General features: G+C 43.5%; 1 protein-coding gene across 3 annotated transcripts; it reads left to right on the top strand.

Moving 5' to 3' along the window:
- Positions 1 to 4,617: 4,617 nt before the first annotated feature.
- Positions 4,618 to 7,813, top strand: LOC124686177 (zinc finger-containing ubiquitin peptidase 1). 3 transcript variants are annotated; one of them, XM_047220165.1, is made up of 8 exons: positions 4,618 to 4,745; positions 4,833 to 4,915; positions 5,077 to 5,170; positions 5,472 to 6,262; positions 6,378 to 6,492; positions 6,905 to 7,000; positions 7,096 to 7,200; positions 7,289 to 7,813. In XM_047220165.1, the coding sequence occupies exons 2-7, from the start codon at positions 4,860 to 4,862 to the stop codon at positions 7,177 to 7,179; spliced, it is 1,236 nt and encodes a 411-aa protein (XP_047076121.1). In that variant the 5' UTR covers positions 4,618 to 4,745; positions 4,833 to 4,859; the 3' UTR covers positions 7,180 to 7,200; positions 7,289 to 7,813. The 3 variants fall into 3 exon arrangements, with proteins under 3 accessions (XP_047076121.1, XP_047076123.1, XP_047076122.1); XM_047220167.1 differs by having other exon boundaries at positions 4,658 to 4,745; positions 4,858 to 4,915; XM_047220166.1 differs by having other exon boundaries at positions 4,709 to 4,727.
- The last annotated feature ends 5,826 nt before the right edge of the window (positions 7,814 to 13,639 follow it).

Raw genomic sequence — 13,639 nt, 5'->3', positions numbered from 1 at the left:
TCTTATGACAGTGATTCATATTTGTCTTCACCCTGATACTTGCTATATTTCCTTTTTATTTGGAACAGAAATGCCATGTGAAGAGCAAGCACTGATGGACGGTTACCATGTTGGTCATAAGCTGGGGCGCCATCCAAGATGGGCTGAGCAAAATACACCTTCCAAGTGTCCACAGAATGACTCAGCAGCCTTTATAAATAGCATTGCTTCTGTACTAAACATGAATCCTTGCATTCAAACTTTCATCTGGCCTGCTTACCAATTGTTTAGCTGTTGCAACTAGAGTTCAGTACATAATACAATAAAAAAAAATCTGGATCCCTGCCAACAGTGATAGATGTAGCAACTTGGAGACTAATGAACACTTATTTCATCCGCCCTCTTTCTCTACAGCTATGAGATTGTTTCAGTCCTACATAGCCGAGAGTCTCGTACTGTGAATTATATTGTATCTACCCTTTTGTGTATCTGGAAAGAAACATCAATTTGAAGGTATCACAAATCCTACATTGATTCTCAACCTAGACTTAACCGTTCCTTCTTATCACTCCCATCTCATTCTTTGAAGTTATCATGCCGCCTTTATAGATCACTTTACTAAGGCGGAATGTTTCACTATCCTGAATGAAGCATGATGTGATTTGGACCCACAATTTTTTTTTCTTGAGCGAGGGCCAGCAGTAATAAGAAGTCCTATTTAATTCCAGTATGTTCGGTCAGTTATTTTCTCGTATTGTCCTCCTCGTCACTATCTAGCCCGAAGAACATGAGCTACTGAACAGATACCCCATTCAAAAACCGCAAACACTATTTCGTTGATTTTGGTGCCATATTTTCAAACTAGTTCATCCGAATTTTTACAAGATTTTGCAAAACAGGAACTAAATGTTCCTAAAAACTACCTTAGCTAGCCCGGGATTTAGACTACCATCACGGGGACTTGTGGGTAGCGACCGGCGATGGAGCTTCACTCCTCCTTGTCGGTGTCATCATCGGAGAGGTCCGTCGAGTCGTAGTAGTCCACAATGACGAAGCCGCGCATCACCATCTCTGGGCGGATGGACGCACACTTGGCCCTGCGCACGTGGTGCTCCTCCTCGTCGATGGTTGTGGCCCCGCTTGCCCTTCTCCCACGCGTCAGTGACGACCGTCGTGAGGGAGCTGCGGCGGGCCATGGTGAGGTGGCGCGCCTCACGCGCAGCGTAGTTCTGGTCCTCGTCGCCGCCTAAGTCGACCTCAATCGGTGGGAGCGGAGGAAGCACCCACGTCGCCGCAGAGGACGAACCTGCCTCGCTGTCATGCACACCGCGGCCGAGTGCGGATTGCGGCGGGAGGAGGCCGAACCACGCGGGGGAGCACGGCTCCGGCGGGAGAGCGCACCACGGTGACACGCTTGGTCGGATGTGCACCGTGCGATTGGCCTCCGTCTCGGGCACTTGCCTCGTCAACGAGGACCCGCCGTGATTAATGTGGCCGTCACGGTTGAAATTGGGTGGCGCCATCAGGGGAGGTGGTGGGTGGTGGTGGGAAGGGGAGAGGGGTAGTGCTAATTCTTTGTTGCTGCAATAATTACAAGCCAAAGTAGATTTACACAAGAACCTATATACACATGGCTCAAAGCACAACTACATATGGATTACATGGCTTAGTTTAAGGGCATCTTCAACACGGGGATGGACATAAAACCTACGTCCAGCCGACCGCCATGTTGCGTTGGACTGCTAGGTGCCCCCAACGCGGCCACCAGTGCGGCCATATTCTTTTTTTTTGCAACCTCGGCTATTTTGCCATATGGTCATACATGATGCTCAAAAATTGGCACTATGTAAGTAACACTAGGATAATCTCCATTTCGCATCTGTTGTGTACAATCATAGTTATTGTTCATGCTACTTGCTAAGTGGTAGCTAGATTATTTCAGTACCTATTGTGTGTTATGTTATATTAGGCCCACATTGTTACTAATTTAGGTTAGTGAATTTGGCCGATGATTGACCTTGGACAATTTGTTCAAGGGGTGGTGTTTGTCAAACCAAGTGCTTTGTAAAAAAAAGATATGTTGTGCATTTTTCTAGGTTCGCCAGCACCATCCATATGGTTTGTGTGCCCACTGTAAGTATGAGGCTCTCATGACATGCTACTGCCGATGATCACAATTTGTAGCACCATGTGTTATAGCGATGATCATGTAATATCTAGTGTCGTGCACAAACACATTGTTAGTGCATGCTACTTGATCTTGCATGATAATCTCTTTGATTTGTGTGCACACTAAGTATGTGGCTTTCAAATATTTTCACTTACATATTTTTTTGTTGCAAGGGACAAGATGATAAAATTGTGTAGTACCATATGATCAAGGGGTGATGTTCCATGCACAAACACATTGTTAGTGCATTGTCCTTGCCCTTGCAGGATCATCTCTTAAATTGTTGAGTGCTTTATATGTAAATATGAGGCTCCCTATATAGACTTGTGTGTGATGTTTTTTTTTTGCTATGATTAAACTGTGGCACAATCTACAATCTACTGTAAATGTTCTTTTTACAACCTTGTCCATTGTGCAACAACATTACTTGTGCATTCGATTCAGTCGTGAGGAGAATCCCTTTGCCTTGTGTGTGCACTAAGTATGATGCACCATTTGTATTGTCCTTCCTTCTATATTTTTTTTTTGCCTTAGCTAATGATTAACTTATGGCAGCTCATAATCATAGAGTTGTTGCGATTGGACCACAATCTTTTTACAACCACATTGTTCGTGTATTTCTTCTCGTTCTAATCACCCCAGCTCTACCAATGTTTGCGATTATTATTTTGAGGTTTTTCTGTGCAGGTTCTGCATCTTAGTGTTCATGTAGAGGCCTAGAGGAAGGTCGGGCAACGTTGACCACTTCCATAATGAGGCCTCCCCAGAGCACTTCATGAAGGTGACCTTCGAATCTCTAGACATACATTGAATGCAGCTGAGGCATAAGAACTAAGATGGTGGATGGCAAAGTCGTACTCAATTGGGGTTTGTTCAAATTTTGCCATTGCTATGAAGGTTGGCTACTTCCTCAAATTCAACTAGATAAGGCTAATCGGGTACAGAGTGGTCATCTTCGACTACTTGTGATGTGAGGTGATGACCAAGTTCCCTAACCATAGAGATGCCACTGGAGGATCATGGACTATCTGGACGTGTGATCGGCTCCCAATTGCTTCATGTTAGTTGTTGATATAAGTGTGACCTATGTAGTATGTCTTGTGGATTGTCATCCTACTATCGTACTGTGTTGAGTTAAGTACTATAGTAACTTGGCTACTACAGTACTGATTATCCTACTATTAGTTGTGTGCTATTCTATGACCCGTTGTGATCATGCCTGGTAACCTGACCACCTGTTAGAAGGGGTACCGTAGCGTCTCTTTGGGTGACAACCAAACAACACAAACCTGCTTTTTTGCTTGCTTCATGGCTACAAGTCATGGAACCAAATCAACAACAAAAGATATCTCTCCAAGGCAAAAAAATAAAAATAAGAAAAGCTTCGTGAACTACTACTAAACAAAGTCCACAACATGGCCCAAACCATGTTTGCAACCACGCAGGCTTCTAGGACACGTGTCCGGGAGCTCCAAAATAGCTGCAACATATCAAAAACTTCTTAGGAACAAGCGAGTCGGACTAGAAGGTCAACCTTTCATTCCTTTTAACAAATTTTTATAAATTAAGGATGCATACATAAAATAATATATAATTAAAAGGCTTAGCTTGGGATCCTTGTATTTGGCGCTTCACGTGCTCACAAGCACATTGACTTCTACAGCGCATCGCGAATGGGCCGCGACCCACAGTCCCCACGCAAACGATCGTCTTCTCCCCCGCCCATATTTGTCTTCCTCGTGAGAACATGAAGTAGTCACCGCTCTATCGGCCGTAATCGCCTGCCTCCATCGCCCGCGCTCGACACCGCCTTGTCGCCCCGCCCTGCTCGATCTGCGGCCTCCACCGGTCCACCGCCGCCCTAGGATTTCCTCTGAATTCCCCTTATCTTCTTCGGTTCTAGCGAGCTTTCCGCACCACCACCCAAACCCTAAGTCGTCGGCCGCTGCACCCCCACCCTAAACCCTACGTTTTTCTTCCTCGCATCCGTTGGCGACACCGCGGCCAACCACGTCACCCCCGTATCCGATGAGGTGCATTCCTCGCCTAGCCAGAGACGTCGCGGCCAGCAGCTTTACCCACGTCAACGGCGAGGTCCTTCGGTTGTCACTGCGCATCCTCTACTTCCTCTCCGCGAGTGCGTCACAACCAGAGTGGGCCAATCCGTTGCATCGGAGGGTGTACGCGTCGCCCTGCTAACCGACGCAACGGGCGTCAAATAGGAATTGCCCTTGCCCGTAGCTTCGGAGGTCCAGCTTCTCAGCTATTGTGGGTCTAGGCCTGGGCCTTTTCCACAGGCCACCCCTCTTCCGTCTCTCTTGCTCTTGCTTTCACCCCTAAAATCCCCAACGCCGATTCCAAATTTTGGATTCTTGGAACAGAACTTCGCCGTCGCCGCTGCCGCTACCGCCGCCGCCGGTACGTGTCTTGTGCGCCCCGCCCCCCGCCGGGCCTCCGTCCTCCTTTCCCCCCACGAGTGATTAGCGCCCCGATTCCGATCCCGTTCCCTCCTCCCAGCGCAGGCCTACCACCGGAGCAACCCTCCGCCCTCCACCTCCGCCTCCATCTGCTCCGGCTGGTGCGCAATCAGCTCTGGGTCGGTGGCTAGCACTATTTATCTATCGGATTCGCATCCTAGCTCTGTCCACATTCAAACCTAGCTTTTGCCTCTTTTGCGCTGCAGGAATAGTAACAAATTTCATATGCAGAGATGATCTCGTCGTGCCCCATCTGCGGCAACCAGGTCCTTACGGTCGAGCTGGAACGGTAATGGTCGATTCTCATGTCACGTGGTTCTTTGATCGGAGCTGCCCCTTTTATTTTGTATACTACTGTCTGTACATGATCCTGGTATTTGTCACACCTGCAATTAAGCCTTGTGTACCTTGGCTCATGAAAGCTCATGCTGTTCCTGAACATTTCTCTAGGCATGCCAATAGCCACTTCGAGGATGATGAGGTTCAGAGGGACATGGAGTTGGCGCAGCTGGCCGCGGCCGCGGAACTGAGTACTGGTGTCATGGTAGTATTTTCTGCTCGCACTCTTTCCTCTGTGTTTTTATGCTCTTTACAATAGTAGTTGTAGCTGTAGCCTGTTGTTCATTAGTACTAATTTAGGCGTGTTCACGTGTAATTTGTGGCATTTGTACAACCTGACATATCACCAGTTTTGCTCCTGCTAACCTATTCATGAGAGATACACTTTAATTTAAGGTTGTTCCTGTTAGTAGTCTACATTTTGCTCCATAGAAGTCTTCAGGGGTCATATCTTTTCCATGCTTTCTTGTTGAAAATACACTCATGCAGATGAGTTTCCGTTGCAGGATGTACCTGAACCTAGCACGAGACCAGTCCCAAAAGATGATTCTGCTGCTCAAGTGGCCTCATCGAGCATCATCAGAGACTCGTCTCCTTACGGAAATGTGATGAACGAACAGATTTCCTTGTTGGTTGGAGCACAGATCAGAAGCGAGATTCAACAAATTCAAGGTGGTGTTATGAACCTGTTGAGGAGCTGCCTTGAATCTGAAGGTAGCTCGTCAACAAGTATAATATCAGGCTCTGTTGACCATCATCAGAGTCTTTCGTCGGAAGACAAGGGATGGGGATGTGGGTGGAGAAATATCCAGATGCTGAGCTCTCATCTGCTGAGGCAGAGGCCGGAAACAAGGGAGGTTCTGTTTGGTGGCTGTGGATTTGTGCCTGACATCCCTTCGCTTCAGAGATGGCTTGAGATTGCTTGGGATAAAGGTTTTGATACTGTTGGTTCGAGTCATTTTGATAACAAAATTTATGGTGTGAAGAAGTGGATAGGAACAACGGAATGTGTTACGCTGCTACGCTCTTTTGGTCTGCGTGCAAGGATCGTAGATTTTGATAGCACAGAATCAGCGAGCCTGCAGGGTAAGAGCGGAAAACGAGTACGCGGGCCCATGGATAAGTATTTGGTCAAGACTAATTCTTGTCCAAATTCATCGTCTGGTGAACTTAGTCAAGAAGATGCTGAAAACATGAGAGGCCAGCAGGTCCTCGTCGACTGGGTATGGAACTACTTCAAAAGCAACTGTTCTGGTACATTGAACAATTCAAAGAATGTCATGATCAGTGATAAAACGTAAGAGGATCTGTACTCCTGTTTTCTGAAATCTTCTATCTCATCATCTATATGTCTGCGAATTTGACAAATCATGGTAATTTGTTGACTCCGACTAACTAGCTGACCTTCACAGCCCATTATATTTCCAACATCAAGGTCATTCAAGGACTATAGTTGGGATTCAAAAGCAAAAGGGTAATCGTGGATCTCAAGACCGGTATAACCTTTTGGTTTTAGACCCTGGACATGTAAGTTTTGGTTATTTTTTCGTTTGTCGGAGTAGCCTACTGTAGTTTCAACTTAACAGTTTTTAAATTTTAAATTCACAGCCTGTTTGAAGTTTTGTCACTTGCTTAACTTGTTTCATATAGATAATCAAGTTATGTAGCTTGAAGCCTTGAGAGTTCTTTTATTTGCATACAGGCTTTCTTCTTGCTCAATTTTTCTGTTCTTCAACTGCAAATCTCCTTCTCCTCACATTTGTGCTATAAAATTTATGCTGTTAAATGATGACTGATAAAATGATCGTTAACTTTTATTAGGTTCATTGTGTTAGCATCTTTGAAACATAATTAATTTGAATTGTTTTCTGCTCTAAAAATGGAATTGCATTTTTCTCTGCAAATCAGTTTGTGCTGATAATTTTTTTTATTCTTACAGAGAACAGCTGATTTGGAGAGGACCCTTACAATGAAAAAAGGATGGCAGAGGCTGGTGAAACGAGGTGTGCACACCCTCAGAAAGCCACAGTATCAGGTACATCAAACGACTTGTCAGAATATGAACTTCAGAATGGTTACAACGTTTAATACATTTTGATGGAACATCAATTACACCTTTCATGTTTTCAGCTGTGCTATGTGGATCCTGGAATTGCTAGTTTAGAAGAAATGTCACAGCTCAAGACTATTGATAGTATCCTGATCAGGTTCTAGAACAGTCGTAAAGTGCGACAGGTAATCATGGCTTTCTTTGTTTACATGCTAAGAGCTTTAGAATATAGTTGGTAATCTGAATCTGTCCTCATGTTTATCCATTCTTCAGTTAACGCAGTTGCCGTAACAAAATCAGTGGTCTACTTGATTGTGCATTTGCCCATGAGTTGTGGTTTTGCCAACTGTGTGTTGTGGAGGTATCTGCTGCTACTTGCTCTGGTGTGTTCTCGCTCAGAGACATTTTCTTGTTGCTCCTGATGCCTCTCTGGTCACCTCCCCGGTGCCTGTAGGCCAACCCTGTAGCCCCCCTCCTGCATCGGGTGATTTGGAAAAGCAAAAGAAGACTGTCTTTGAAGATTGTAGAAGTCTGTCCAAGGTAGATTGTTTAAAACAACTGGCCCTCGACCATCGCAACTTTCGGTGCAGCATAAAGGGTTCCCTGCCCCCTCTATAACAATCCTGTTATGTCGTGGGGTTGTGCAGTTCGTGCAAGAGTCGCCATTCAACCTCCCTGAACTCCCATCACCTGCTTGTATCCCTAGCCCAGTTTCTGGGATGTAACAGTTGACACACTTCTTTTGGTTTTTTGCATATATATATATGTAGGTGGCACAGTTTGCTTCCCTCCAAAAGTAACGTTTTAGCACATCCATTAGAAATTCATTAAGCTGAATCGGTTGGATATGAATTTGAACCATGCTACCATAGAGGGTGTGCACGCCTCGTTTACTCACGAGTATATTTTTCATTAATCCCCATTCTTAATGAAGTACTACCGCTGTCTAGAAACATAGAACTGTTGTAAGACAGTCTTTTCTCCAAATTTACTCCTATGTAGAGCAAATTAGGTTTTGTCAAGATAAGACTTCAACAAAATCTGCACAGGCTGGAATAGGTTTGTTTAACGCGCAGAAAAAGGCAAGATCCCACCAAACCTATAGGTTGTTTGTAATTTTTAAGCCGCAAGACATCCAAGAGCAAAACTCAACCAAAAATAAAGGGGCCAAAGAATTCAAACAGGTGGACCATCGTCCCAGAAATAGTACTAGTACTATCTGATCAGACAGGGGAAATAGCAGATCAGATCAGATCAAATCAGATTTCTCTTAATTAAAATAATGAATGTTATATTTCTATTCTAAGGGAGAAATCATTCCCTCCTCTCTCTAAACATATGCTCATATATATATATAAGAGATCATGTGTCGTTGGTGTAAATATCTTGTACTACTAGTTTTTGTTTTGTTTTTTGCATAGAACACACACGCCTAGTCCTAGCCGCATATCAGAATACATCATACAATATGAAGACTCCCATCCGTGCAGCAGCCCTTCTCCTCATCGCCTGCCTCCTTGCTAACACCGCACGATGTAAGATCCATATATATCTGCTCTGTGTGTCATCTTCCACGCAAATTTCTATTATATATCATGTGTGTTCATGTATACAGGCCGAACCGTCGACGGCGGCAATGACGAGATGGCAAATCTACCAAAGGGGCCATGTATCTACCGGAAGGACGCTTCTAGCTGCAAAAGTAACCAGTTTTGCTACTGTTGTATCACGAGTGATTATTGCTATGCGACCATGGACACGTGCAAGGAAAAGTGCAAAGGGTATTTGTCAGGACGAAAATAAACGCCTATTGCGCAACCAATGTTGGGATGAACAATTTCAGATTAAGGATAGAATAATCAAAGTATTGCCTTTCTATTCGCTGTTTTTGGGGGTGTAACCGTGATTTTTTTGCTTTTACATATAATGTCACTGGCACGATTACTTCCTCAAAAAGTGTTGTTTTGGCGTATCCATTGGAACTTTGTTAGGATGAATTTGATGGGTCTGAATTTTTTCCCTACGGTAGATTTGCTTTATCCCCGTAGCGTCGCAGAAAAGGGGAACGGCAAAAAAAAATCAAGCTAGTTAAACATATATATTTTTGTACAAAAAACAAATCATATCTCGATCGAGGCCCTTTGAACGTTCATGGCGAAAACAAAACCAAAATAGTACTACCTCTGTCTGTAAAAGAATGCTAAAAGTTTATCTAAATTCGAATGTACCTAGACTCTCTTTAGTGTATAGAAGCATCTAAAATTTTGAAAAATCCTTTGACATTTTTTCATGGACGGAGATGGACGGAGGGAGTATGAGATGAGATCAGATTTGTCTTGCTGAAACATGGGAGGGTATCTGGGCATTCCAAGCAAGCAATCGCCGTAAAAGGGGAACGGCAAAAAAAGATATCAAGCTGGTTAAACATATTTTTTAGTAGCAAAAACAAATCATACCTCGATCGAGGCCCTTTGAACGTTCAGGGCCAAAGCAAAACCAAAATAGTATGACATCAGATCAGATTTCTCTTGCTGAAACCATGGGATGGTATCTGTGCATTCCAAGCGAAGCAATCGCCATTTATAACTGCTGCCAGATATTCATATTCTGTCTAAACGGGTAATTATTTGTGCACCATGTATATATACAATGGAAAGATTGTGTTGATAGAGGTGTAAACATGGTAATTAAACGCATCTCTCTCTATATATATACATGCAGAAGATGGAGCAAAACACATCTCGTAGTTCTGTCTTGCGCATTGCATCATGGCCAAGCACCAGGCTCCCGTCGTTGCAGCCGCCCTTCTACTCATCGTCTGCCTCCTTGCCGCCAGTGTACAATGTAATGATTCTTCTCCATCTGTTGGTTTTCTTCTCTAATCATCGTCTGTCGACCATCATGGCAATTTGAATTGTTTTTCGATATGTTTTTACCTTATTATGTAGGCCGGATCATCGTCGACGACGACGGCGGCCAGGACGAGAGCGAGAAGCTCAACCTGCCGAACGGGCTGTGCGTCTACAAGAAGCATTATCCGATCTGCAAGAGCAAAAACTTCTGCTACTGCTGCCTGGCGGGTGAGTGGTGCTACGACACCATGGATTGGTGCAAGCATGAGTGCGGTGTTCCACCCGGCCCGCCTTCTTAATCTACTCGATCATCTCCCACGTAGCTCGGTCGAACTTTTTGTTCGGCCAAATTTTTGAACGTGTAGAGAGCACGATCCATGTGTGGAAACAACAATTTCTGAAATAAAGACAAGTGCTAGCTAGCACTCAGCTTTTTCTTTGTTTTTTTGGTCGTTTCGATTGGTCGATCATATTAAGACCTTTCGTTTTTTTGGTGAAGCATCTCGTGATTTTTTGTGTAAAATTGATCTTCATACTAGTATTATGAATTTTCTCCCCGGGCGAAAACAATTCCCGTGAGTATTGCTTCGGCTTGCACGGTACACACCGTACACCAATCCAAAATCTCTTGGGAAATCATACACTTGGCAAACTAATCGACCCGAGAAAATATTTTCCGGCTCCGCGTTGCCTGCAGGCGACACGGGCGGCGGCCACCACCAACCCCTATAGTTCCTTCTTGTACATCCCTCTCCGTTGGCGGCGGGCTCTTTAGTGAGGCAACCTGTGGACTTTTTGTGGTGTAGATGAATTCCTCTGTCACTGCATGGTGGTGGAAGTATCGTTGCAAGCTCAGCAGAATGCTTTTTTTTGCATGCACGGTTATTGGCAGTGTGGCGATGTTCATGTCCAGAAAGTGCTTGTGAAGGTATGTCTTTGGGTGTGTGCCATGGATAGAGTTCGATTTTCATATCAGCCATCGTAAACCTTCTTGAAGACGTTCTCATATTATATGTGTTATCAATCGTGGAGGTTTTTTCTTTGTTTTGTAATAACTTGCCTATGTGCATCCACGATGTTTTGATTTTTTTAAATGTACTTCCTGTCATCTTGGTATAATATAGTCCCTCTTTTCCTTGATTAAAAAAAAAGTCCCTCCATTCCCAAAAAAAAGCCACATATTTGTCTAAATTTGGATGTATCCACACACGATGTAGCCTACCATCTTGCCGGACCTGCAACCTGACGCCAGCCATGGCGATGGCGGCTGCAGACTCTGGACTAGACTCCTCGAGCGAGATCATGCATGTACTCATAGGTACACTCTCAAGTGTCAAACTCCAGTGGATGAATGGTAACAAATCAGGTTTCAGCTAAATTTCGACCACTCTGAAGCATACATAACTTACCAGTATGCTCCGTGTGCCATCAAACCTCTCAATGAGCCCACAATACAAACATCAAATGGATCTCTTCTTGAGTTATGCTAAGAACACTAGCAAGAGAGAACTAACAGAACAACATTATCAAGACACATTCTCCTATTATGGTGTCCCAAGAAAGGCAGTCAAGGTTGTAAAAATATCAAGGTGATTCAGGTGCTTGTCATTCAACTAGGCCCTGGCCCCGTCGTCCTTGACAAACCCGCCTGAAAAAAAAATTATCAACAGAGTGAGATATGCATCTGGACGAGTGAAAAAAAGGAAGCACCACCCTGCCCAGTAAGCTTAAGAGTGAAATATAATCCAGTCACCTCCAGGGAACCAGGGGTTAGCACTGTGCTACAAGATAAATGGACTAGAATAGTGTTCAGTGAAACAGAGTATTGCATGTGAAGGGCGAATTCAGACTGCCATAACTTTTGATCTACCCGACCGATTTTGCATACTTTGTCTTTTTGGAATTATCTACAAATATATCAATATTTCAACACTGGAATCTACATTCCATTAATACATTTTTTTTTCATAACATACCACTAGAAATTGCCCTAATATCTGAAATGCAGCCCCACAAAAATTTACAAGAATACCATAAGCAGGATGTGGGCAATGTTGGTTTGGTTATTCTTTTCCTGTGATCCATCATCTCCCACCAATTAGCCTGTAGCTAAATACAAATAAATCTGATTACTGCAGCACAAGCCCAAGTTGGTGCTAATTTAAGAAATTTTGTTCCCTATAAAAAACTCAGGATACTACAAAAAGCCTTAGAAGTCAGGTAGACTTCATGCAGTATTTTCTCATGTCTAAACTTACCTTTCATGTACAGTATCTTTTTTTTACTTTTTGCCCTTCACTTCAACGGATTTCTCTTGCTGAAACATGGGATGGTATCTGTGCATTCCAAGCAAGCAATCGCCATCCATAACTGCTGCCAGATATTCGGTCTAAACGGGTAATTATTTGTCGACGCATGTATATATATACATTGGAATGATTACGTTGATAGAGGTGTACACATGGTAATTAAACGCGGCTAGGTAGGTTTCGATCTCTATATATACACACAGATATAGAGAAGATGGAGCAAGTCATATCTTGTAGTTCGTCTTGCACATTGCATCATGGCTCCCGTCCGCGCAGCTGCCCTTCTCCTCGTCATCTTCCTCCTTGCCGCCAGTGCACAATGTAAAGATTCTGCTCCATCTGTTGTGTTTTTTCTTTGATGATCATCGATCGTCGTCGACCATCATGGAAAATTCAGTTGTATTTTCAATCTGTTTTTACCGTACGTAGGCCGGATCATCGATGACGGCGGCGGCCACGACGAGAACGAGAAGATCAATATTATCGGGATGTGCGTCTACAAGAAGGGAGCTCCGTGCGAGAGCGGAAACTTCTGCTACTGGGTGCTGGGTACTGGGTGCTACGAGACCTTGGATGGGTGCAACCAAGAGTGCTGGGATTGACATAGAGTGAAAAACACACAAAAATTGAATTACTGCCGGGATTGTTATTGCGGGGAAAGTACAAATGCAAAATTGTGTGTAAAAAGCTAGTGTCAAATAATGTAGAAGAAAAAAATGCTTACGAATTATGGTTGGAGAATTACTCATCGTCTATGGTTGGGAAAATATGTCGACAGATTACTGCTGAAGAATAGAAAATAAATATCACTACTAACAAACTACGGCATGAGTACTCACTGTCAAAGAGATGTCGTGGGGTAACTACCGGTGAAAAATTACAGTCAAAAATTATATCAAATGTTATACCAAAGAAAAGGTAAGTACCATCGATCGAATTGCTGCCGAGAAATTAATCATCAACGAACAATTAACGTAGGGTAACTACCATCGGAAAAAGATGGACGGAACATTGTGTTGAAAAAATACCATCGAAGCATAAAAAAGGGAAAGTAAAATACTAACGCAAACGTAGGGTAACTACGGTAAAAAAAATACAACCTAGAAGATGTGTTAACGAATACCTTTAAAGCAAAAAAAAAAATACTATTGACAACTGATGACAAATTATGGTCAGAAAATTACATGCCCTAAAAAAGTACGTAAGTATAATTAAAATCGAAATGGTGTGATTAGAAAGTTGGGCCGACGAATGAGTCAAATTATTAAAAAAGGAAATGTAAAAAAAATGGTATCACGAGCATAGAAATATTACGGTCCGGAAATTGTGTCGAGGAAACGCAATCAAGGGATAAAAAGACAATTGATCATCGTAGGAGTAAAGTATGTTACGCAGCTAACTGCTGTAAAAAAATAACGATCGAAAAGTTGGGACATTAATCACCTCTAGTGGAGGGAAGACGG

This window comes from Lolium rigidum, chromosome 2 (genome assembly GCF_022539505.1).
Source record: "Lolium rigidum isolate FL_2022 chromosome 2, APGP_CSIRO_Lrig_0.1, whole genome shotgun sequence".
NCBI lineage: Eukaryota > Viridiplantae > Streptophyta > Magnoliopsida > Poales > Poaceae > Lolium > Lolium rigidum.
The sequence above is the reverse complement of the archived record's forward strand: the minus strand, read 5'-3'. Positions and strand labels throughout refer to the sequence as shown.